General features: G+C 51.5%; 2 protein-coding genes across 2 annotated transcripts; one reads left to right on the top strand and one right to left on the bottom strand.

Moving 5' to 3' along the window:
- Positions 1-489: 489 nt before the first annotated feature.
- On the bottom strand, positions 490-2,125 carry NRL (neural retina leucine zipper). The gene is given in 3 exon segments (XM_052647234.1): positions 490-527; positions 530-821; positions 1,745-2,125. Coding segments are annotated over 3 exon segments (711 nt in total).
- Positions 2,126-13,826: 11,701 nt separating this feature from the next.
- PCK2 (phosphoenolpyruvate carboxykinase 2, mitochondrial) lies at positions 13,827-22,025 on the top strand. Its single transcript, XM_052646773.1, has 10 exons — positions 13,827-13,926; positions 15,956-16,201; positions 16,836-17,020; positions 17,107-17,310; positions 17,657-17,844; positions 18,157-18,319; positions 18,586-18,804; positions 20,660-20,797; positions 21,088-21,183; positions 21,421-22,025. Exons 1-10 carry the CDS (start codon positions 13,898-13,900, stop codon positions 21,873-21,875), a joined length of 1,923 nt encoding a protein of 640 aa, XP_052502733.1. The 5' UTR covers positions 13,827-13,897; the 3' UTR covers positions 21,876-22,025.
- The last annotated feature ends 1,576 nt before the right edge of the window (positions 22,026-23,601 follow it).

The raw sequence follows: 23,601 nt of genomic DNA, 5'->3' as shown, positions 1-23,601 counted from the left end.
GCAGTTGTCCTAAAATGGGGAGGTTACAAGCCCTGGAATGAAAACATAGCCTCATTGCTAATTACCACTTTACTGCACTACAGGTTGAAAGCCTTGAATTAAAATCTAAACTGATCTGGGAGCAGCAGGACTCCCTCACCTCCCATTCACTGTACGTCATCCACACCTCCTTGCGGCCCGCCCCCTACACAATGCCTGGCACTGACCCCCGCAGATTTCAGTGACCCGGTCCTATAGAGTGGGGCAGAAAGTGAAGGGTTTCTGTGTACGTCCTGCGTGAGGGAAGGGGACCCCTCTCCCAGGAAATGACCAGCATCTAACCTCAGAGCATGCCTTGAGGGTCCAGGAAGTTTGGGGATACTTGTGTGGTCATCCGAAGGAGTGTCTGGCACCAGAAGGCGTTCAGTAGCCATCTAGTGAATGGCACAGGCGCCTCCGGCGTGGTGCACACCGCCCGCCCACCTACTCCACCACTCGGTGGCCAGCGGCTCAGAGGAAGAGGTGGGCGTGGCCTCTGGCCCCAGGCCGCTTGGGGCCAGCAGTTCACAGCGAGCCTTGTAGAGGTCGCGTTCCCTAGCCAGGCGGGCCACTTCGGCGCGCAGCGCGTCCAGCTGGGTGGCCAGGCGGGCGCGCTCCGCCTCCAGCCCCCGCCGCTGTTGCAGTCGCTTAGAGCGACAGGCCTGCGCGTACCCGCGGTTCTTCAGCGTGCGGCGCCTCTGCTTCAGCCGCAGCGCCTCGTCGCGCCCGCAGCCCCGCAGCTGTCGGTTTAGCTCCCGCACAGACATCGACACCAGCGCCGCGTCGGAAAACCGCTCCGCCAGCTGCAGAGAGAACCGGCGGGTCGCGGGCGAGCACAGGCTCCCGCCTGGCTCCAAGCTCCGGTGGCCCCGCCCACCTGGCCCCGCCCCCGGCTCCCAACTTTACCTGAACATGCGCCTTCCCTGAATCTATCCTGCAGCCTAGATCCTGTTCCAGGTCCCAACACGCTCTCCACTGCCCTCCACCATCAGCAAGGGTCTTCGACCCCTTTGGGTGGTCCCCGCGTTTCCCACCCACCTTCGGGCAAGCCAATCGCGCGCCCGAACCCCACAACGCCTTTGCCTTTGCGCGGTCTTGAGCGGGGCTCCTGGCCTATGTGTGTCCCAGGGCAGACAAACCCTGCCCCTCCAACACGCCTCGCTCCCCTGTCCTCCAACACACCTCGCTCCTCAACCCTGTGACCCTCAAAGGATTTGGATTATGTCTTAATGCCCTCAACGCCCCCATCTGTCTATGATTAATAGGATGAGTCGCAATCCTTCCTGAGAAGACCGGGGGCTGGGGAAGCACGAAGTCTTAAAAAGGCCAACTTCATTCTGGTTCCTACCGTTTCAACACCACTCCATTCCACGCACAACCGTTTCCCGGTTTCCACAAACTCAGTATCTATATACCTGCCCGTAATCAATCATTCCTGATGCCCTTTAACTCTCAACTCTCCCCTTTCAGTTGGTCCTCTTCTAACCTTGTCTTCTCCCTCTTCCTCCTGGTTAAGCCCACTCATTTCTCCCTATTGGGGGGTGGGGGTGGGGGGCGCAGAACAATGGTTTTCTTTATCTGATATCTTCTAAAGGTACTTCCCTTCTCCTGTCCTTTGTTCCTTTCCCAAACTGGTAAGCCTCTCCAGGGACTCTCCTTCCTCTCTGGGCTGGCCTCCCTTCTCACCCTGCCCCACCCCCCTCCAGCCCTCTCACTGACCACTCACCTGGGCATGCTGGGCTCCTGTCTCCTCTGGACTCCCTGGGTAGTAGGCATGGGGCCCTTCAACAGGGACTGGGCTCTGACCCTGCAGCAGCTCCACAGCCTCCTCAGGACTTAGCCCCAGCGCCTCCCCAGCCCCCAGCTGCTGCTGCAGGGTGGCCAGCCAGTACAGCTCCTCCAGGCCTGGCCGGGTGCCCTCGGTGGCCCCCACCATGCCTGGCTCACTGAAGGTGGGTGAAGGAGGCACTGAGCTGTAGGGTGTGGAGCCCAGCGAGGCTGTCGAGGGGCCAGATCGCCCCTCTGAGGGTTCCCGCTTTACCTCAAACTTCATCAAGTCAAAGTCATTGACATATTCCATGGCCAGGGGACTGGGAGGGAGTGCCATTCTGGGGCTGGATTAGGAGGGGTGCACCTGCAAAGAAGAGGACAGGTTCGGAGCACCTGGAGACTTCCTGCCAGTCTCCTCCCCCAAAGCCCAAGTGCCATGGAGACAGAATTCTGGAAAGCTGGGGTGATGGCAGAGTCTGTTCCCTGCGTAGTCGCCTCCAGGCTGAGATACAACTTCTTCGGTGGCAGGGGCTCCTGACCAGGGGCCAAGCTGCTTAAAGCCTGAATGAGAAAGGGGATAGCACGGCCTCCAGCCTGCTGGTGCCTCTGGGATCTATGAAAAACAAGAAGAATATGGCAGCACTCCCAACTCTAGTGCTGGGACATGCTGAACATCTCTGTCATCTCAAGAGGCATCATTTCATTTCCAAGCAATTAAAAAAATGTTGCTTAATTAACTGTGACAGAGAATGTGTATATTTTAGGGCAATGGCAAGGCACATATGCTGTGGATTTTAATATAGCTGGATCACATGCTGTAATACCTCTCTCTCTCAGAACACCCAGGCCAACGCCTTGCACGTAGAAGACCCTCAGTGCACATTCATTCTATGGATTAATCAACGAGCAAGAGACTCTTCAAGGAAAAAAGGTCCCAGAATCAATTCTAAAAAGATCAGGACAGAGTGGTAACCATCTTTCCTCAAGGCCAATCTCTCCAAGGAAAACCAACTGAGATTAGTCTTCCTCCTTCGATCCAGGACCTAAGACATGTGAACTTGAACAGGTCACCTTCCCCTTCTGACCCTAGTTTCCCCTTCTGTTCAAGGAAGGTAGTTAGACTTTAACAATTCTCAAAGAGTGTTCTGCAAAACATGAAGTCTGAGAAATAGCCAAGGAGGGGGTCTATGTTCAGATCATTTTGAGAAATGCTACCTCCAATCCTCACCTCTTGCAGGTTCACAGAGCACAAGCAACATAGTCATCTGAGAAGTCCTTCAGTAAGCCATCTGCTCAACTTCAACAGAGTTGAACCCCAAACTTGTGTCACCCAGGAACCCTCCTCTCTGTTATCAACCACAGAGCATGTGCCCACTTGAGGCACCTCTGGCTAGGTGACCTTGGAGAGACTTCCCAGCCTGGAAGTCCCAAGCTTGAGCCCAACTCCCAGTTCTAACAGCCCCAGGAGGGACAAAGCAGGGACTTCCCTGTAGCTCAAACAATAAGGAATCTGCCTGCAATGCAGGAGACCAGGGTTCAATCCCTGGGTCAGGAAGACCCTCTGGAGAAGGGAATGGCAATCCACTCCAGTATTCTTGCCTGGAGAATCCTATGGACAGAGTAGCCATGGGGTTGCAGTGTCGGACACGACTGAGCAACTAACACACACACTTAGCCCCAGGGTTTAGAGTTTGGCTCCATCTTCATGCCTCAAACCTAGGTAGCTGCTTTCCAACCACATCTCAGGCCCCCAGGTTCTGCCCAGAGAGGCAGGAGGAAGGACAAGGCCTCTCTCTCTTCCTGTCCCAGGTGTTGCCATATCTAGTGAGCTCCTCACCCTTGAAGGGTAGAGGGGATGGGAACAAAAACACACATTGAAGGAACTGATCTTTGACAGAGAGAAGGTGAGACAGAGAGAGGTGTCCAGACAGAGTTGGATGAAAAGATAAGTGAGGAGGGCTGTTTTTCTTTCTGACGTGATAGCAGTGAGGGACCTAAAGCCAGTTGAGGTGGGAGTAGAGCAGGGGGCAGAAATGTGAAGATTCCTGAAAACAGAAAACAAAAAGCCCTACAAAAAGCCGATAGCAGGTGTTGGAGGAGGGGGCTCTAGGTGAGAGGCCTGGCACCCAGGGAGGCCTCAGACATACTCACTTTAGGAGTGGCAGAGATGATTGGTCAAATGTCAGAGCCAGGCAGGCACAGCTTCGCCAGAGAATGGAGGCCCCATTGAGCAGGGCCTGGCACCTCTGTGCCCACTGGGCACTCTTAAAGGGCCAGCTCTCTTAGGTCATCCATGGTTCTCAGGCCTCCAGCCAATGAGGTGAGGGGATCATTTGCATATCTCATTGACCTGGGAGGTTGCAGGAAATGAGAGGACAAGTGTGCCTGGTCTCAAAGAAGGGAAGGGGGCATCTTCCCCAGCAAAGCATATCACAGATGGTCCTACTCACTGTTCCCTGTTCCCCAGTACAGAGTGCTACGTTGGCCCCCATCGACACCCTCATGTTGACATAACCCTCAGCCCTTGGTGACTGAAAGCCTGGGACTGGAAAAGAGGGCCAGACAAGCTTCCAGCACCCTTAGCCTCCAAGGCTCCGCCACGCCTTGTGGGTGTTTTAGGGGAGTGCGAATTCTCCCAAGCCCACTCTCACCTGGCCTGTTGAATCTGTTTCCTGTTTTCAGGAATCCTTACATTTCTGCCGCCTACCTCATCCCCACCTCATGCCCCTCACAGTTATGGCATCAGAAAGATAAACAACCCTCCAGGACCTGCCTAATCTATTCTCAGCCTCTCTCATTGCTGTGGACCCAGCCCCAGGATGGACAGCTTGGGAGCAGGAGCAGAGGGGAAATGAGGAACCCTGCTCCTTCTTTCCTTCCAGGCCACCTCGGGACACTGAAATCCAATCACCACCAATCCATCCAAGGCACTTTTGAAACTGCCCTCATTTGCCCTCTGCTTCCCCTCACCTTTTCCTTGTGTGTGTCTCTGAACCTCTCTCTTCCTCTCTCACTCCTCCTGGTTCCCAGATGGCTGGGGGGTGACCTACATTTTCAGCCTAATCCCCTAACACCTCTTAGAGCTATCATCCCCGAGTAGAAGTTGGAACAGGGATACTAGGTATTAGCCAAGGAGATGTTTAAACCTGTCTGAAGCTGTTTAAATAGAGTCTGTATTAGAATAGAACTCCAGGAGTTAAAGGCTATTCTCTACTTTCTAAGGACATCCAAACACTCCCATGGGGTTAACAGGTCTTCTCTCCCCACCCAAAGAGACACCTGGGTGTCCGTCAGCCCCAAGGATCATCAATTATAAAAATTAACTGGGTCCCAGCCTTTGGAGTTAGGTGAAGAGCTGATGGATTCAGATGATCTAAGATAGCGGTTCTGAGACTGGGGCCCCCAGATCAGCAGCACCATCTGGGAACCTGTTAAAAAACGCAAGTTCTCTGGAATCACCTCAAACTTACTAAATCAGACACTTTGGGGATGGGCCCCCAAAACTCTGTTTTTATAAGTCCTCCAGGTTATTTTGATGAACACTAAAGTAGAACCCCTGGTCTTACAGAATACCTGTAGTCAACTCAGCTTTCTTTGGGGCCTGTGTGTATGTGTGTGGGTGGGTGGGTGGGGGTGGTCTCTCCTGTCTCTCTGCTGCTGCTGCTGCTAAGTCGCTACGCATATATAAAAACACCTCCATCAGAGGACACCTGTCTTTCCACACTCGGCCTCCATTTTATGGAGCAGAAGCCGTTGCCATCATTCAAGTGGTGTGATGGCCTGGATCTAGTGTTATTTTTACAAAAAACAAACAAACAAAACCCAAGGCCTGGGAACAAGGCCACAAAATGGGAATGGGAACCATGGAGACTAGATACTCCATACATGTGCCCATGGAATGTGGTTGTAAGGTAAATCCACAGGAAAGAGGCCTCAGAATTTCCCTGGTGAAGAAGAAATAGCAAGTGTTGACTGCAGCCCCTTTCACAGGCCTGGTCTGGTCTAGCCAGACACTTGCCCCCCAGCAGCTGTCAGGTCTGCACTGATCCTCTTGTTTACTGGAGTGCTCAGAGGAGAGGTGGGAGGGCTAAGCCTCTAACGGGCTAAAGGAGTCAGACTAAACAAGCTCAGGCAAGTTGAGCCGCTCGGGGCTCAGACCAGGCGCCACTGACCAGGGAAAGGAGTCTGGGGGGTGAGGGCTGGGCCAGGGGAAAGGACTAAGGGCACAGAGAGAAGAACCTGCAGTAGCCAGTGAGGACCCACAAGGTGCTTCATGGGTTTTCTTGGCAGGAGGGGGACCCATGCTGAGACTGTCTGGCTCAAGGACAAGCAGGGACAGGGAAATGGAGATGAGAAAGATGAAACCAGGTGGACTCTGGGAAGGACAAAACAGAGGAAGGGATGCAGGAAGACTTAGCTAAGGAGGCAGTAAGTATAGACTTGGGCGAGAGGACAGAACAAGTCGGGGGCTCCCCAGCAATCTGGATTGAAGGAGACAGAGGAACATGGGCACAAAGCAGAGATGGGCCTTCGAAGGGCCATGGGGAATTAAAAGAGAAAAGAAAGTTTTCAAGACGGGATCAAGAGGGAGTAAGAGGTGATGGGAACAAGGGGCTAGAAGAGTAAAAGTGGCAAAAGAAGGGAGAGAGGAAGGTAAGACTGGCAACCAAGAACTAGAAACAAATACATAACAGGCAAATAGATGACCAGGCCACAGAAAAAGAGCAGTGGACATAGGAACTAAAGGTAAAAGGATACAGACAGAGGGATGCCAGACCATGCGGAGGGAGGCCAGGCAGGCAAAGGTCCCGGAGGAGAGGGGTAGGGAGCAAAGAGGAAGGAGAGGAAGGGAGACAGAGCTGTGATCTGGGGTTCCCTTCCCATCTCCTCTGTCCTGCACCAGACCTCTTCTTGGTTTACCTCTCGTACATTCATTCATTTGACAAATATTGATTAAACACCTACTCTGCACCAAACAATGTGCTGAGCACTAGGGACAGTCAGTAAATCAGACCATCTCCAGCCCCGTCTTTGTGGAGCTTACAGCCTGATGAACCAGGGAAATGTGAATTTATTGCCCTTGGGCCCAGGTAGGAATAGCCCCTGCCCTGGGCCCTGTGTTTTGGAAGGCTTCTCTCTGGCCCTCTTCTGGCTATGTCCCTTGCAGTGAGGAGTCCAGGCCTCCCCTGCCCATACCCCAAGCACCTTCCAGACTATACTCCACATACTTAGGAATTCTCTGTGCAAAGGGCCCCAAGCCCATTTCTAGGGCCCACATGGACCTCTTTCCTGGGTTTGCCCTCCCAAGGGTAGATCACACTACTCACATACACATTCCTAGACCCAGGGGGTGGCCAGGGAGTGGCTGTTGGCAGGAGACTGTGGACAGAATTGGGCTGTGTAGACAGGAAGGTCCACATGATGCAAAGGAGTCCCCTTGTGGTAGAAGATGGTGTCAGAGGTGGGAAAAGAAGTGGATCCAAAGAGATGCCTTCCCCCGCGACAGCACATTCTGCTGTGGAATCCTGAGAATTCCAAACAAAATCCAAATTTGAATTCCAATTCAAACCAAATTCCAGACCATTGTGTGTGTATTTGTCAAGGTAGAAGAATAGAATATATTTTGTTTAATAGTTGTTAGCTTGTTTAAGTCATACATTTCAAATGCTTAGAGCCTTTAGTTAGGGATGGGCCTACGTAAAAATAATTCATTATATGAAGATGGGTACTGTGCAAGAGAAGGGCAGGGACCTATGAAACTTTATTTCATGGGAACCTAATCTAATGTGGGGGCAGGGGAGGCAGTGGCATTACAGCCACAACTAGCTTAAGGAAGTCACATTAAACTGAGACTAGTCAGGGGAGTAAAAAGGGACTGTGTCTGGAGGGGTAGAGAAGATGGGGATTCCAAGTCACAGGAATAATCTATGCAAGGGCTCTGGGCAGGGAAGAGGTAGACACATGCATGAAATTGAAAAAAAAAAATGCATAAAAACCACTGCAGCCAAAAAGCAAAGTGGGAAGAATGGAGATAGGTGAGGGTGGGGCTGGATCATGCAGAGACTTGTAGGCCAAGTTTAGGACATGGAATTTAAAAAGAACGTGCTGAGTCGCTTCAGTTGTGTCCAACTCTTTGCGACCCTATGAACTGTAGCCCACCAGGCTCCTCTGTTCATGGGATTCTCCAGGAGAGAATACTGTAGTGGGTTGCCATTTCCTCCTCCAGGGGATCTTCCCAACCCAGGGATCGAACTCACGTCTCCTGCGGCTCCTGCATTGCAGGTGGATTCTTTACCTCTGAGCCACTGGGGACGCCCTTAAGAACAATGAGAAGCTACTAAAGGATTTTCAGCAAGGATGTGGAATGATCAGGTAGTGTTTGAAAAGATCACTTCAGATCTACTGTGAAGGATGGCCAAAATGGAATCAAGAGTCAGATTAGGGGGTTAATGCAGTATCCAAGTTGAGTTGGGGGGATATCTTAAGCTGGAAAAAAAAATAATAGTAACTCTGAGATGGAAACTTGTGTACAGGTGGTTTGATGGGAAGATTTTCAGTCTGTGAGGGAAGCAGCATTGGATATAGAGAAGAGCTGAAGAGCATTATGGCTGAAACAGAGGCTTCAGCTGACCCTATAGGAGCTCTGGAGCTAGGATGAAACTTCAGAGTGCCCTCAATTGAGAGAAAGGGGCTGGGACTCTGGACCCCTGAACCAATCAGTCACTGGACACAGGCTGCCCCAGGAAAGAGGCATGCACATTTGGCAAGACAGCTCCCTTCAGCCATAGGTGGTACCCAGGGAAGTGCTCAGCTCTTCACTATCAGCACCCAACACTCAGCATCTGGGACAGGATCCTGAAGGATCTGGGCAGCATGCCACAGCACCCACCACGGGGGATCTGTGAGACATCCAAGAGGAGACCCAGAGGGCCCTGGGGAGCAGAAAATGCAGAGTAAGACAAGGCTGGTCACACCCTGCACCTGTTACTAAATGCAAGTTTGCATACCCCATGAAGCACAGTGAGGCCCAACCACAATGTGGGAGTTTGGAGCAGAGAAAGGTTTACTGCAGGGCCAAGCAAGGAGAAAGTGCGGCTCGTGCTCAGAAACCCCAGTGGGTTTCTGGAAGATTTTATAGACAAAATCTGGGGTAGGGGCTTTAGGGTGTGTGAATTTTTTCTTCTGACTGCTTGCTGGTGAGGTAACAGGGCTGTGTTCCAGGGATCTTGTGCTCAGCCTGAAGTTACCATTCTCCACCTGGGTGGACAAACTTGGGGAGATAATGAAGGACAGGGAAGCCTGCCTGCTGCAGTTTATGGGATCACAAAGAGTTGACATGCCTTAGCAACTGAATAACAACCTGGGTGGGGGCCTCAGTTGCTGCAGAAGAACTCAAAGATATTTTTATGTATATCCCTTGAGGTTGTTTGCTTGTGTTGTTGAGTTGACTATGCCAAAGCCTTTGACTGTGTGGATTGCAACAAACTGTGGAAAATTCTTAAAGAGATGGGAATACCAGACCACCTGACCTGCCTCTTGAGAAATCTGTATGCAGCTCAGGAAGCAACAGTTAGAACTGGACATGGAACAACAGACTGGTTCCAAATTGGGAAAGGAGTACATCAAGGCTGTATATTGTCACCCTGCTTATTTAACTTATATGCAGAGTACATCATGAGAAACGCTGGACTGGCTGAAGCACAAGCTGGAATCAAGATTGCAGGGAGAAATATCAATAACCTCAGATATGCAGATGATACCACCCTTATGGCAGAAAGTGAAGAGGAACTAAAAAGCCTCTTGATGAAAGTGAAAGAGGAGAGTGAAAAAGTTGGCTTAAAACTCAACATTCAGAAAACTAAGATCATTGCATCTGGTTCCATCACTTCATGGCAAATAGATGGGGAAACAGCGGAAACAGTGACAGACTTTATTTTGGGGGGCTCCCAAGTCACTGCAGATGGTGACTGCAGCCATGAAATTAAAAGATGTTTACTCCTTGGAAGAAAAGTTATGACCAACCTAGACAGCATATTGGAAAGCAGAGACATTATTTTGCCAACAAAGGTCTGGCTAGTCAAAGCTATGGTTTTTCCAGTAGTCATGTATGGATGTGAAAGTTGGACTAAAGAATTGATGCTTTTGAACTGTGGTGTTGGAGAGTCTTTTGGACTTCACGGAGATCCAATCAGTCCATCCTAAAGGAAACCAGTCCTGAATATTCATTGGAAGGATGGATGCTGAAGCTGAAACTCCAATGCTTTGGCCACCTGATGCAAAGAACTGACTCATTTGAAAAGACCCTGATGCTGGGAAAGATTGAAGGCAAGAGAAGGGGATGACAGAGGATGATGGCATCACTGACTCAGTGGACATGAGTTTGAGTAAACTCCAGGAGTTGGTGATGGACAGGGAGGCCTGGAGTGCCACAGTCCATGGGGTCGCTAAGAGTCAGATACAACTGAACAACTGAACTGAACTAAACTGATATCCCTTGAGGAGGAATCAGGACCCTGCTTTATAGCCACACTATCCTTTCTGGACTGCTCCTCCTCTGTTTCTGCATTATCTCTCCTCCCTGATTAGTAACTGTTTGAATCTGCCCTTCAGTACTCAGGGAAGGTCTAGGAAGCTGAAGCCTTTTTCTTCCAAATAAGAAACGGGGGACACAAAAAGGATTTGTACCTGGGAGGGTCCCACAGGGTCCCACTCAGTTTCAATAAGTGCCATGATTCTAAAGTGGGGTTCTGGGCCACACTCCTAGTATCTACTGCAGAGGTTCTGTGAGACATCCATGGGGTGAACCAGAGGACCCTGGGGAGCAGAAAATGCAGACCAAGCCAAGGCTTGCCCTGCCCCCTGGTGGTGTTCCTCTGACACTGGCCCACCTGGTGGGTCAGGCTAAAAGAAGGGCCCGGGATTATAGAGATACAAAAACAACTATAATAAAATACAATTAATTCAAAGATATAGGTATGCACACAGTATAGAGCTAACACAGCATATAGGAGAGAAGACAGCAAGTAAGGAGCGGGAGGTGATACCACTGGATAAACAGAAGCCAGATTATGAAAGACATCAGTTGTGATGTGGTAGGAAGCCTTCAGGGAATTTTAAGCCTAAGAATGCTATGATCTCATTTTTTTTTCCTTAATGATAAATCAGAGACAATATAGAATTGCAGGGGAAAAAAACCAACTTGGTAATTAGAGTCAGAAAAACTTGGATTAAAAAAGAAAAAGAAAAACTTGGATTCAGATTCTATTTCTCCTGCTGATCAGCTGTGTGACTTTGAAAAAAATGGCTTAAACTCTAAGCTTCTGTGGCCACATCAATAAAACAGAGTTGCTGTGAAATGGAATGAGGCTGTGTATGTAAAAAACTTTCCGAATGGTTCAGCAGTGAAGAATCTGCCTGCCAGTGCGGGAGACCCGGGAGATGCAGGTTCCATCTCTGGGCCGGGAAGGTCCCCTGGAGGAGGAGATGGCAACCCACTCCAGTATTCTTGCCTGGGAAATCCCATGGACAGAGGAGCCTGGCGGGCTACAGTCCCTGGGGTCGCAAAGAGTCAGACATGACTGAGCCGTACACACACGCGTGTAAAACTGCTGGTTCAGAGCCTGGCACCTGGGAGCCATACAATAAACATTATCCTTCTCTCTTAATTTTCCAAAGTGAACTTACGGGCAAAGTTTGGAGAAGAAATTAGTGGGAGGGAGAGGGAGTGGCATTTGGAGATGTGGGAGGCCAAGCAGGTGCTTGGAAGCTATTGTCTGAAGCCAAGTGAGACATAAGCCTTGAACTACGGCAAAGGTCAAGTGGGCAGACACTGATTTGAGAGCTAATTGTGAAGTACAAATCCAAAGGTCCTGGTGTCTGATTGGCTGTGGAAGATAAGGAAGGAAGAGTCCAGACTGATTCAGGTTCCTCTGGGGCAGCTGGCTAGATAGTGGTTCCATTTGCTGATAGGGAACCATGAGAGCAGAAGAGATGATGACCTATTGATATCAAGCTAGGCTCCGTGGGGCTCCTAGGTGCAAAGACTTTCTGTGTCCCCCATTTCTTTGATTATAGGAAACAGCCCTCATTCAGCCTCCATGACCTTCCCTGAGTTCCAATGGACAGATTCAAGCAGTTGTTAACTAGGGAAGGGAAGAGATACAAGACCAGGGAGACACAGTTAAGGGCAACTATGGGGCAAGGTCCTGTTTCCCTAGCAACTGATATACATAATAATATCCTTGAGTTATTTTGCAAATTCTGAAAACTTTTCCAGGTGGGAGAAGTTGTCAAATGATGGTATGCTATCCACAAGCATGTACCAGTTGGACCTGAAGGTTGGTGATGCTGATTCCTACTCACCTCACCACCAAGCCATCAGAAGAACGTCCACAAATTGATTATGCTCTCTTCGAACAATTATTATAAAATTTCTCACTATCTTCTCCAAGTTGAGACACACAGTTTTAAGGGCATTAACCCACTGTAGCCTCCTTTGCCTGGCAAAGTAATAAAGTTAATTATTTTCTACTTCATCCAAAACTCTGTCACCAAGATTAGATCTGGCACCAGTGTACAGACAAGCTGGGCTTTCAGCATCACTTTGAAAGGTTGGTTGTGATGCCACCAGTGTGCACATCTTTAGGCCAGAGAGCAGACACAAAGAGGCAGTTGATTGCAGTGGAGTGGCTAAGACAGAGTTTGGATGTAGGGGACTGGAAGAAATTGTCCCAAATACATACACATGAGGTTGAGTCCAGGATGCAGCCTGGGTGGAAGAGATGAGGGTCAGTAGCAAGCCCAAGGCTGGAGACCAGCTCCCCTTTCTCAGCACAGAACTCTGAGAAATCAGAGAATCAGGATTGTTTCTGTTACAAATGGCAGAAATCCTCTTACAATTAGCTTGAGCAAGAGAAAACATTTATTGATTCCTAACCCTCGAATCAGGAATCTGTTGCTCTCTATCCCTCGGCCTGCTTCCTCTAGGCTGGCTTCCATCTCAGGCAGTTTCCTCCTTTGCAGGGCCAAGCCGACACCCAGCAGCATCAGGCTTAGGTTCGCCCAGCCCAGCAACCCCAGCAGATAGGGAGCCCATTTTGAAAGCTGACAAAAAAGCCTGAGAGAGAGAGACATCACCCCATTCCTGAATATTTCCACTGGCTATGGCCAGAGTAAAGAACACACAATTTGGCCAAGCTCAGAGCCCACCCCCAAGAGGCCTACAGGACCACACAGTTTGAGGAGGTGGTTCCCCAAACAAACATCAGCGTGCTATTAACAGAAATAAGGAATGGATACTGGCTTAACATAGCCATGTTGAGTTTGAGGTGATATGGCATTTGGGATAATACCCAGGGCCTCAAGCTGAAGACAGATGTCTGGATGGAGACATAACTTGAGAAATTACCAGAGGACTTTATGGTTGGTTGGGGCAGATACGTTCTTCAGGGGAATGTGGAGGGAATGATCAGTCCAGGGCCCCAAAGAAGAGATTCTGGGGTGGAGAGACATTACCACCATGGTAGGGCAGAGAAGAATCCTCATCTCCGGGAGAAGAAACAGGGCTTTGGGAGCTCCTGATATTAGAGTCCTGGACAACAGAAAAGCCTGGGCTCAGAGTGCCCAAGCCCCGGGAGGAAAGGGAAAGGCAAAGCCCAGCCCCCGGCTTCTAAACCTCCAGCTTTCCGTGGGTTCCACCTCTGGCCTCGGCCCTAGTTCTTGGTTTGTTTGCCACCCAGTGCCTGCCAGTCGCTATTTCCCAGGAGCAAGAGTCCTCAAAATTTCATCATGTGCAGGGGGCGAGGCGGACCGGTGGGGCGGGGCTTCGGGGCCGAGGAGAGGAACCAGTCCTCCAATGGGAGACAAGGGTTTGGGGGCTAGGATGCCGCTGGTGGGGCCGCGGCTGGGCGGACCCGCGCGTAGCCGGGGGCGGAGAGAGGGTCTCGCCGGCCCTGCTGGGTCCCGCCCCTGCGCCGGCCCGCCTCCTTTTTAAGCGCCTCCCGCCTAGCCTGAGCTCCCGCTCTCGGCGCCGCTCCCTCGTTCCCCGCCTTCCTTATCTCCCGGCTCCGCTCGGTTCTCGCGGCCACCCCGCAGCCCCAGCGCAGGTGCCATGGCCGCTATGTATCGCCCCGGCCTGCGGTGAGTGACCCCCAGACCGGGGCCGACCCTCACTTTCCGCCGCGCTCGCCCCCTCAGGGCTGCCATACGCGTTATCCTGCTCGCCCCCCTCGGCCTGGTCTTGCATCCGAGAGGAGGAGACGGGCAGGTGGCGAGTGTGTCTGGATCTCGTCCTCTCGGCTCGTGCGTCACGCCGGAGATCGGGGCGGCCTCAGCCGCTCCGGGTGTCTCTGTTTCCGTCCCCTCCTCCCTCTCCCTGCTTTGCTGGTCCCTGACCACACCATCTGTATCTGCCACTCTCAGAACTTCCTTTCCCCCTCCTCGCTCTCCCTCGCGGGGCCCAGTCTCCATATCCCCTCCTTTTCTTGGTACAGATGTAAGTGGTTCCACAGGTTGCAGTGAGGAGAAGTAGGGCCCTGGGGTCAAGGATGCACGAACCCCTGGGGACTGAGCTCAGAGCTCTCTAAAGAAGGTAGAAGGTAAACAGCCATTCCCCGGCCTCCCCCGGATGGGAACCTGGCGGGGAGCCCTGCACAGCTAGAGGGCTCTGGGGTCCCAAGAGGGAGGGAGGCATGGTAGAGGTAGAGACCAAGTTGCCTTCATTCTTACCTGGCTGACTTCATCCCCTGTCCAGGACGAAGCCCCAGGCCCTGCCTGTCTATCGTCACTGCCTTTTCACAGCTTTCTGGCTTCCCTCTGTAGTCTCCCTTCTCAGCTTTGTCTCAGAGTCTGAGCCGACCCCCTGTCTCTCCCACAGTTGGTTCCACTAGGCTAGCCATTGTGGGTGGTCTCTGGAGCAGAGAAAAAGAAGGTCCCACTCCAGAGACTGGAGAAGAGCAGGGGGAGCTTCACAGGAGACTCCCGGAGGCAGCCTCCCCACAGAGAGAGGTTCTCCCCAAGGCTGAATGCCTTTAAAATTAATGCTTGGGGAAAACTCTCAGAGGCGGAACAGAACAGGTCCCAGGAGGCTTCCTCCTCTGCCCCTAGGGCCACGCTAGGTCTCCACCCTGCCCCGCCCAGTGAAGCCACCCAGCTCCCAGGCCTGAGTGTCCTCTCTTCCCCAGGCTTCTTCCCTGTGAGTCTGAGCACCCTGCAGTCTAATGCTCCACCCCACTGCCAAAGCTCTAGGCATTTGTTCTTTAGGAAAGAGAGCCAAGAGAGGGACAGGGTCATGCAGTGCTGGGCGTGTAGGGTACAGTTTCTGGTGGGCAAGGCCCTGGCATAGGAGGACGGTAACTTCCCTCTCTTGGCCTTTGCTCTCTCTGCATCACTTCACCTTGGGTCCAGGCCAATCAGAGCAGACCCTACTTTTCCCTCTCCTAAGGGTGTGAAGGGACAGATTCCAGGGGCTCTGTTCTAAGAATTGGGGCATGCAGCCCAGCCAGTGATATTCCCTGACAGTCAGCCTTCCACACAGTTTGAAAATACCTACCTACCCAGTGGCAACACTTTATGCAATCCTTGTTGGGCCGCTGGGCAGCCACAGATCCAATGCCTGAAACCCTGACATCCGATCACCCACTCTGTGCAAGGGCCCAAATCGAGAAAATTGGGACTTAAGCATGTCACAGACCTGGTCCTCTGCTTGAAGCTTTCACAGTCTTACAGCATGCAAAACTATACTTGAGAATGAAAAGAACACCAGAAACATGAAGCTGTCACCTGGGCACAATTTATTGACATTTGGGCCACAGGACACCTGCTCATTTCCAGACATTGACCAGATGTAGTAAACCATGGGCATGAGCCAAGCCTACAATAACATCAGCATGCCTAAACATATACTTCCATATTGCCAGACATGTGCCCTTAAGCTCATTTGGTGATACCTGTCCCTTGCTAATCAGGAGACACCTTCACTAAGCCTCATAAAGGCCACAAAATACACATGGCCTGAACCCATCTCCTTCACCTAGTCTGACCTCTTCGTGGTGCCTGTACCCAGATGGACTTTAGCTCGTCTTTAGAAGCCCAGCCCTCTGTACCCTTGACTTGCCCATCTTCCATGAGAACACCTGGCCCATTACCTCTCTTGTTTCTTCTCTTGCAGGCTTAGCTGGCACAGGCTGAGCCCCTGGGGTTGGTCGTCACGGTGTAGCATCCAGACACTGCGAGTCCTCAGCGGAGATCTGGGCCAACTGCCTGCTAAGGTTCGAGACTTTGTGGAGCACAGTGCCCGTCTATGCCAACCAGAGAGCATCCACATCTGTGATGGGACCGAGGCAGAGAACACTGCCATGCTGGCCCTTCTGGAACAGAAGGGACTCATCCGAAAACTCCCGAAGTACAACAATTGGTAAGTCCTGAGCCCAGCAACCTGCGACATGGGGGCAGCTGCATGGACCGAGGCCACTTTGGGTTTACCGAGACAAAATCCAATTTTAAATAGACCATGCCAATGGAATAAGCAGAATAGAGCTTTGAGGGAAACCATCAGAAATTATTGCGGTTGGTCTATACTTTTATGTTAAGTTGATACAAATAAAAGCCTTTACTTTTTTTTTTTTTTACTTACAAATTCAGGGAGTTTCTGCCAGGGCAGAGGCCATTAGATGGCTGGGGGCCAAGGGAACTACCCCTTAGATTGGGACAAAATCTGGGGGAGAGAACTTCCCTGGTGGTCCAGTGGTTAAGAATCTGCCTTGCAAAGCAGAGGACGTGAGTTTGATCCCTGGTCCAGGAACTAAGATCCCACACGGTGCAGAGCAACTAAGCCCACACACTGCAATTACTGAGCCCATGTGCTTGGCATGCCGCAAACTAAGACCCAAAAATTTAAAAAAAAAATCTGGGGGAAGAACTGAGATGCAAACGGATGGGAAAAAATAAGGCCAACAGAAGACCTGGAGACAAAGCTGGACGTGAAAGAGTGGGTCTGGGGTGAGGGCGGTCTGCTGGCCACTATCTTCTTGATATCCGCTCTCCTCCAGCTGGCTGGCCCGCACAGACCCCAAGGATGTGGCACGAGTAGAGAGCAAGACGGTGATTGTAACTGCTTCTCAACGGGACACGGTGCCCCTCCCGGCTGGTGGGGCCCGTGGGCAGCTGGGCAACTGGATGTCCCCAGCTGAGTTCCAGCAAGCTGTGGATGAGAGGTTTCCAGGCTGCATGCAGGGTAATCAGGGCAGGGACACAGAGGCAGGGGCACTGAAGGTATCAACAGGTTGGAACCCTTCATCCAGGTGGCATTTTCCTCCGTAGGCCGAACCATGTACGTGCTTCCGTTCAGCATGGGTCCCGTAGGCTCCCCACTGTCCCGCATTGGAGTGCAGCTCACAGACTCTGCCTACGTGGTGGCAAGCATGCGGATTATGACCCGGCTGGGGACGCCTGTGCTTCAGGCCCTGGGAGATGGCGACTTTGTCAAGTGTCTTCACTCTGTGGGCCAACCCTTGACTGGGCAAGGTGAGCACCTGCTCTGCCCAGGGGAGGACACAGAGGCCCGCTTGTACTCAGAGGGAACCCCACAGCCTAGCCATCCTGATTAGTGAGATAGTGACGTCCCATGTTCTAGAGCAGGAGTGGGCTGGGAGTGAGTCTGTGCTGACAAAGTCGTTTGCACAAGATTGAGAAGAATTATCCAAGAATAGGGGCACGGGAGCCAACAGGTGTCATGAGGTAGGAGGTTTTAGCCACCCATTGACACCACCACTGCTCCCAGTGTCTTTCCTGCCAACCCCAATCCCTCCAGCCCCTGACACCCTGATGCCTGATGCCCCTGCCAGCAGCCCCATGAATCCATTGTCCCCAGGGGAGCCGGTGTGCCAGTGGCCATGCAATCCAGAGAAAACCCTGATTGGCCACGTGCCCGACCAGCAGGAGATCATCTCCTTCGGCAGCGGCTATGGTGGCAACTCCCTGCTGGGCAAGAAGTGCTTTGCCCTTCGCATCGCCTCTCGGCTGGCCCGGGATGAGGGCTGGCTGGCGGAGCACATGCTGGTGAGGGCCTGGTGAGGGTCTGAGGTGGGCAGGCCAGGGGTGGGGCCTGACCAGTCAGCCTCAGCCTCGCCTCTCCACTGCCAGACTGAAGGCCAACGACTCAGCCCAAATGCCCGAAGCTTTGGCCTGAGGCTGCTGACTGTTGGGGGGCTTCCCCTTGCTGCCACCCCAGGCCCCATGGCCAGGCGGTGTACCCAATTAGTGAATAAACCTTGGTCCTCCCTGTCGACCTCTAGCTGTCCTTCCCAAGCAGACCATTCCTGACCTCTGTCTGGTGCTCTCTTCCTTGTTCTCTCTCTCCCCAACTCGCAGATCCTGGGTATCACCAATCCCGCGGGGAAGAAGCGCTATGTGGCAGCCGCCTTCCCCAGTGCTTGTGGCAAGACAAACCTGGCCATGATGCGGCCGGCACTGCCAGGCTGGAAAGTGGAGTGTGTGGGGGATGACATTGCCTGGATGAGGTTTGACAGTGATGGTGAGAGGCCCTCAGATCATACTCTGCGTTCTGGTTCGACGTTCCCCTCACTGCTCAGGATGAACTTTGTCAGTGAGAACCTCTTCCTGAACAACCGCCCCATCCCCCTGCCTCCTGGCAGCCCCCCACCCTGGAGATACAGAGCCTTTCCCCTCAGATCTAGGGTCTAGCTCAGGGCAGGGAGGAGCTGAGCAAGACCTTCCAAGACTGAGCCTCTCAACTTTTCCTGGTTAGTCCTTCCTTTTTTTCACTTCTCCTCCCAACAGGTCAACTCCGGGCCATCAACCCTGAGAATGGCTTCTTTGGGGTGGCCCCTGGCACCTCTGCCACCACCAATCCCAATGCTATGGCCACAATCCAGAGTAACACCATTTTCACCAATGTGGCTGAGACCAGCGATGGCGGCGTGTACTGGGAGGGCATCGATCAGCCTCTTCCACCCGGCGTCACCGTGACCTCCTGGCTAGGCAAACCCTGGAAACCTGGTATGAGGAGTTAGTCAGACCCGGGGCTCAGTACCTTGTTGATGTAAAGGAACCTGCAGCCACCTCCCAGGACCTCTGGGAGGCCCAGGGATTTATGAATGTTCTGTTTTCTAACCCTAAGCAAGATCTCAAGTCACATCCCAGCTCCACCAAGTATTGGCTCTGTGGCCTGACTGAGTTGCTAAAACCTCCTGAGCTTCAGGGTCCCCATCACTTGAATGGGGTAGTTATTACAGTACCTAGCTCATAAGGTGTTGGAGGATTAAATTAAAGAATGCATGTAAAAGGTTCAACATAGTGCCAAATACATAGTAAATTCTCAATTAATATAAGCTGAATGTTTTTAAAGGGGACGGGCTGTCTTGGAAATTTTTACAGAAAGAATGGGACTCAAAGCACAATCCATAAAGTTGGACCCATTAGGAAGGAGGAAGCCTGCCCCTCCCCTCCCCTGGGTCCCCACCACCACCCCCCTAAAATAACCATTGGCTAAAGGTCAGTATTGTTAACTTTCCCCTGCTCTTCCAACATATTCACCCCAGTCCTTTCAAACAAAGTTAGACCAGCTCTTTAGCCTCTCCTGGAAGCTAGTTTCTCAACCATGTCAGTACTCTCCAGTGCCCTGCCGCCCTCCCCTTCCCCCAGTCCTGCACTCTGGACCTTCAGCTTTTAGTGGCCTTTGGCATTTAGACAGCCGAGATCTAGGGTTGGGAGCAAAGAAGAGCTTAGCAGGGGAGGGTGGCCTGTGGTCACTGAAGCCTACATTGAAGTTTTCCAGGCTGGCTTAGCAGTCACCCTCTTCATCTAATCATCCTTCATTTTCTCTAACACCATCATTAAGCCCTCCTCAGCTTCCCCACCCAACTGCGAAATCCAAGAAACTTTCATATTTCCCCACAGGCTAGTTGCCCAACCCTTTCATCATCTCTGGATTCAGGGGTATTACTAGGGCGTGTTGTACCAGCTTCAGTTCTCAGAATAATACCCTGAGCTAGGTCCTGAACTGAGGATGAAAGTGCCAGAGAGAAGCGTAAGGGATGGTTCTTATATGAGAGTGGAGGCAGGAGCCGGGGCTGGAGCAGGGCAGGGTACACTGGCTCTGTGACTCCCTTGCCCCCCAGGTCTGAGCAGCAACTTCTAGCAGAGAAAGTACTGTGCCCATTCAGGGCCCCCACGATGGGGCTTTATACATTTGCCACTGACTCGGTCCCGTCTCCTCTCCAGGCATCTGAAGGGGCCTAAAATGACCTCCTCAGGTTACAACTGTCCAGGTTACGTCCTCAACTGAGTTCTTCAAGCCCTGTCACTCCAGCAGGGTCTAAGCAGACCCAGGGAAATTACCAAAATACTGCCTACTTTAAAATTAGTTCCTGTTTGCATTTTGATAACTCAGGAAATTCTGTCTTCCACCATTTGCTGATGGAAAGTCAGTTATCTGAAATACTGACCTGACAGTCTCAGTTTTTGCTTTAGGTTTGAGTGTTTATTTAAATAATCATCTCATAAAAGAAGAGTTTCTGGGGCAAAATTTCTATTATAACTCTATGACAGTATTTAACCCCATTCCCTTGAGCACTGGCCAAGTTCTGTAATTTAGTATAAACATTAATATCCTGCTAAACCCCAGTTCCTCTCCCATTCTCTTCTCCCATAACTCAGTTGGCAGCACCATCATGGATAAATAACTTGATCTTCAGGGGAGATGTTCTGGCTCCCTTCTCCCTACTAACCTCCAACTCAAGGTTGCAGGGAGCTGATGAGGCAAAAAGAAATTGTGCAAGAGTGCCTGCAAAGGTATGTGTGTCGGGAGTGGACATGCCCTTGGAAGTGATAGTATTTGTATTTGCTCTGCCAGGTGACAAGGAGCCCTGTGCGCATCCCAACTCTCGCTTTTGTGCCCCGGCTGGCCAGTGCCCCATCATAGACCCCGCCTGGGAGGCCCCAGAGGGAGTCCCCATTGACGCCATCATCTTTGGAGGCCGTAGACCCAAAGGTAAACATCATGCAGGCTCCGTGCCTTCTGGGTTAAGAGTCAGGCTCTCTATCAGGACACACCTCCCTCTTGTACTTAAAGCTCAGAGGGCCTCAACCTGGATTGCTAACTACAGCTGTCTGACTGTAGAGCGCCCCCCCACCTGGAGAATCAAGGTGGAGGGGGGCAGCATAGGGTTTGAAAATCCACAGTGGAGGTCCTAGGAAGAGTAGGAGTCGAGATCACCAGAAGGGATAGAGTGATGGTGCAAAGATAAGCGCTGCCTTTGACCATGTCCCCTGGTGTCCCAGGAGTCCCCCTGGTATATGAGGCCTTCAACTGGCGCCACGGGGTGTTTGTGGGCAGTGCCATGCGCTCCGAGGCCACTGCAGCAGCTGAACACAAAGGTGAGTGCCCTCCCTGCTTCACTCCTGTGCCCACCTTGCCTCTTCTCTCCCTCCATGAGCCAGGCCTTCCTCCTGCCCACCCCTTCCCAGGTGTATCTTTTCCCTACTCCCTTCCCCTAGCCCTGCCTTAAGGATATTCCAGTACCACCAACATTTCACAGCTTCCTCCAGCTGGAGGCAGAATACTCTTCTCCAGTAAGAAAGGAGATTCCTTACCCATCCTGCTCCCCTCCCCAGGGAAGGTCATCATGCATGACCCATTTGCCATGCGGCCGTTTTTCGGCTACAACTTTGGGCGCTACCTTGAACACTGGCTGAGCATGGAGGGGCGCAAGGGGGTCCGGCTGCCCCGCATCTTCCATGTCAACTGGTTCCGGCGCGACGAGGCAGGCCGCTTCCTGTGGCCAGGCTTTGGAGAGAATGCCCGGGTGCTAGACTGGATCTGCCGACGGCTCGACGGGGAGGACAGTGCCCGGGAGACACCCATCGGGCTGGTGCCTAAGGAAGGCGCCTTGGATCTCAGCAGCCTGGGAGCCATAGACACCACCCAGCTGTTCTCCCTTCCCAAGGACTTTTGGCAACAGGAGGTTCATGACATTCGGAGCTATCTGACAGAGCAGGTCAACCAGGATCTGCCCAAGGAAGTGCTGGCTGAGCTGGAGGCCCTGGAGGGACGTGTGCGCAGAATGTGATCTGAGCCTTCAGCTAGCAAGGGGGCACAGCACCCCCCTACCCCCACCTTCAACTCCCCTGGAATAAGCAAGCCACCAGGCTTGCAGAAACTATGAGCAACTTAACAACACTCTCATCCTCTGGGTGCTGTGAGATCAAGCCCCAGAGCTTTCCCCACATGCTGCCTAATAATGAGATGCTCATTTATATAACATTTGTGCTGTTTTCATTTCCTGCCTGTCTTCACAGGCTTCCCTTTAACACTAATTTCACAATCTTCTTCCAAGCAGCTGGTGTCCCAGTGCAGCCTGCCCTGGCATGGCCCAGTGGTATAAGGCTCTCTCTCACAGGCAGCTCAACCACCGAGCCAGATAAGTAGAAACTGCTGGGAGAAGACAGTATCTACTGGTGTCCTGAGGAATTAAAAAGGGGGGACCTCTGTGAGCAGCTCAGTATAGCCTCCAGGCCTAAAATTCCTAATCTCCCATCAGAGAAGCAGAAGCCTCTATGACCCCACTCCAGTGACGCGGCTCCACTGTCAGTTCTCAGACCTGTTTTTCCTCCTGCATTACCCTGAAGTTTGACTCACAAAGTATTCATGAGAGCTGATTCAATATTGAGGCAGCTAACGCTTCCATAGTACCTTCTGTGCGACAGGCACTGTTCAGGAGTGACGGCTGAGAGTAACTTCACCCGTGATCTGGATCCGCCTGAGTGAATGTATAAACTGAGATGGGTATGATGGAAGTTTGTACCCACAAAATGAGGATAAATAGTCACAAAATAACTGAAAATTCCTCAGAAGAAAACCTTGGAGGAGGAAACAACAAATATTTTTTATAGAAAACAGCCAATAACCAGTTATAATGTATAAAGAGCAAAAAGGAATCTAAAGTCAGAGTGGATTACATGCTAAAACACAGCAATGGAGTCCATGGCACTAAAATAGATTTTAAACTGCACTAACAGATATTAAAACTTCATACATAGCATGTGATAGCTAACAATATGATCAGAGGTAGCATAGTATAGATGTTAGGCACATAGTAGACTCAAGCCAGGGGTGCCTCTCAGCTTCTTCAGCTATAAAATGGGGATGTGCCTACATCTGACAGTGTTGTTTGGATTAAGAGTCAGTGAAGCCAGGCACTCATAACTATGCCTGACAAGGAATAACCATTGACTAAGTTAGCTGTCCTCACCTTTTCACTCTGTATGGATTAGAGTGGGCCCTGTAGGCATGTTATACACTGCTGACTTGACAGTTTAAGAGGAAAGTGAGCAATGTAAATACAATTTAGAGGAGAAAGAAAATAGGTTGGAAATAAAGTCCTTCCTGGAAAGAGGCAAGGAACTGGGATTCCAGGCACCTTTCTGATACCATACCTAAATGCACAGGAATAGGAAGGTGTTATAGCCTTAAAAATTAGTCTGAAGATTTCCCTGGAAATCCAGTGGCTGTCAGAGAACTAAGATTCCACACACTGCATGGCAAGGCCAAAAAAACGGTTTTGTTTTTTTTTCTCCAAAGAAGACATACAGCTGGCCAACAGGAATATGAAAAAATCTCAACTTCACTAATTATTAGAGAAATGCAATGAGATATCGCCTCATACTGGTCAGAATGGCCATCATCAAAGTCTACAAATAAATGCTGGAGAGGGTGTGGAGAAAAGGGAACCCTCCTACACTGTCGGTGAGAATGTAAACTGGTGCAGCCACTACGGAGAACACCATGGAAGTTCC

Source organism: Budorcas taxicolor, chromosome 10 (genome assembly GCF_023091745.1).
Source record: "Budorcas taxicolor isolate Tak-1 chromosome 10, Takin1.1, whole genome shotgun sequence".
Classification (NCBI taxonomy): Eukaryota; Metazoa; Chordata; class Mammalia; order Artiodactyla; family Bovidae; genus Budorcas; species Budorcas taxicolor.
This window is presented reverse-complemented; position numbering and strand designations above follow the sequence as displayed.

Coding starts and splice junctions, on each gene's coding strand:
- PCK2 (XM_052646773.1), top strand. CDS start 13,898: ATGGCCGCTATGTATCGCCCCGGCCTGCG. Junction 16,202..16,835: donor CTCCCGAAGTACAACAATTG/GTAAGTCCTGAG, acceptor GCTCTCCTCCAG/CTGGCTGGCCCGCACAGACC. Junction 20,798..21,087: donor TGGAGGCCGTAGACCCAAAG/GTAAACATCATG, acceptor CTGGTGTCCCAG/GAGTCCCCCTGGTATATGAG.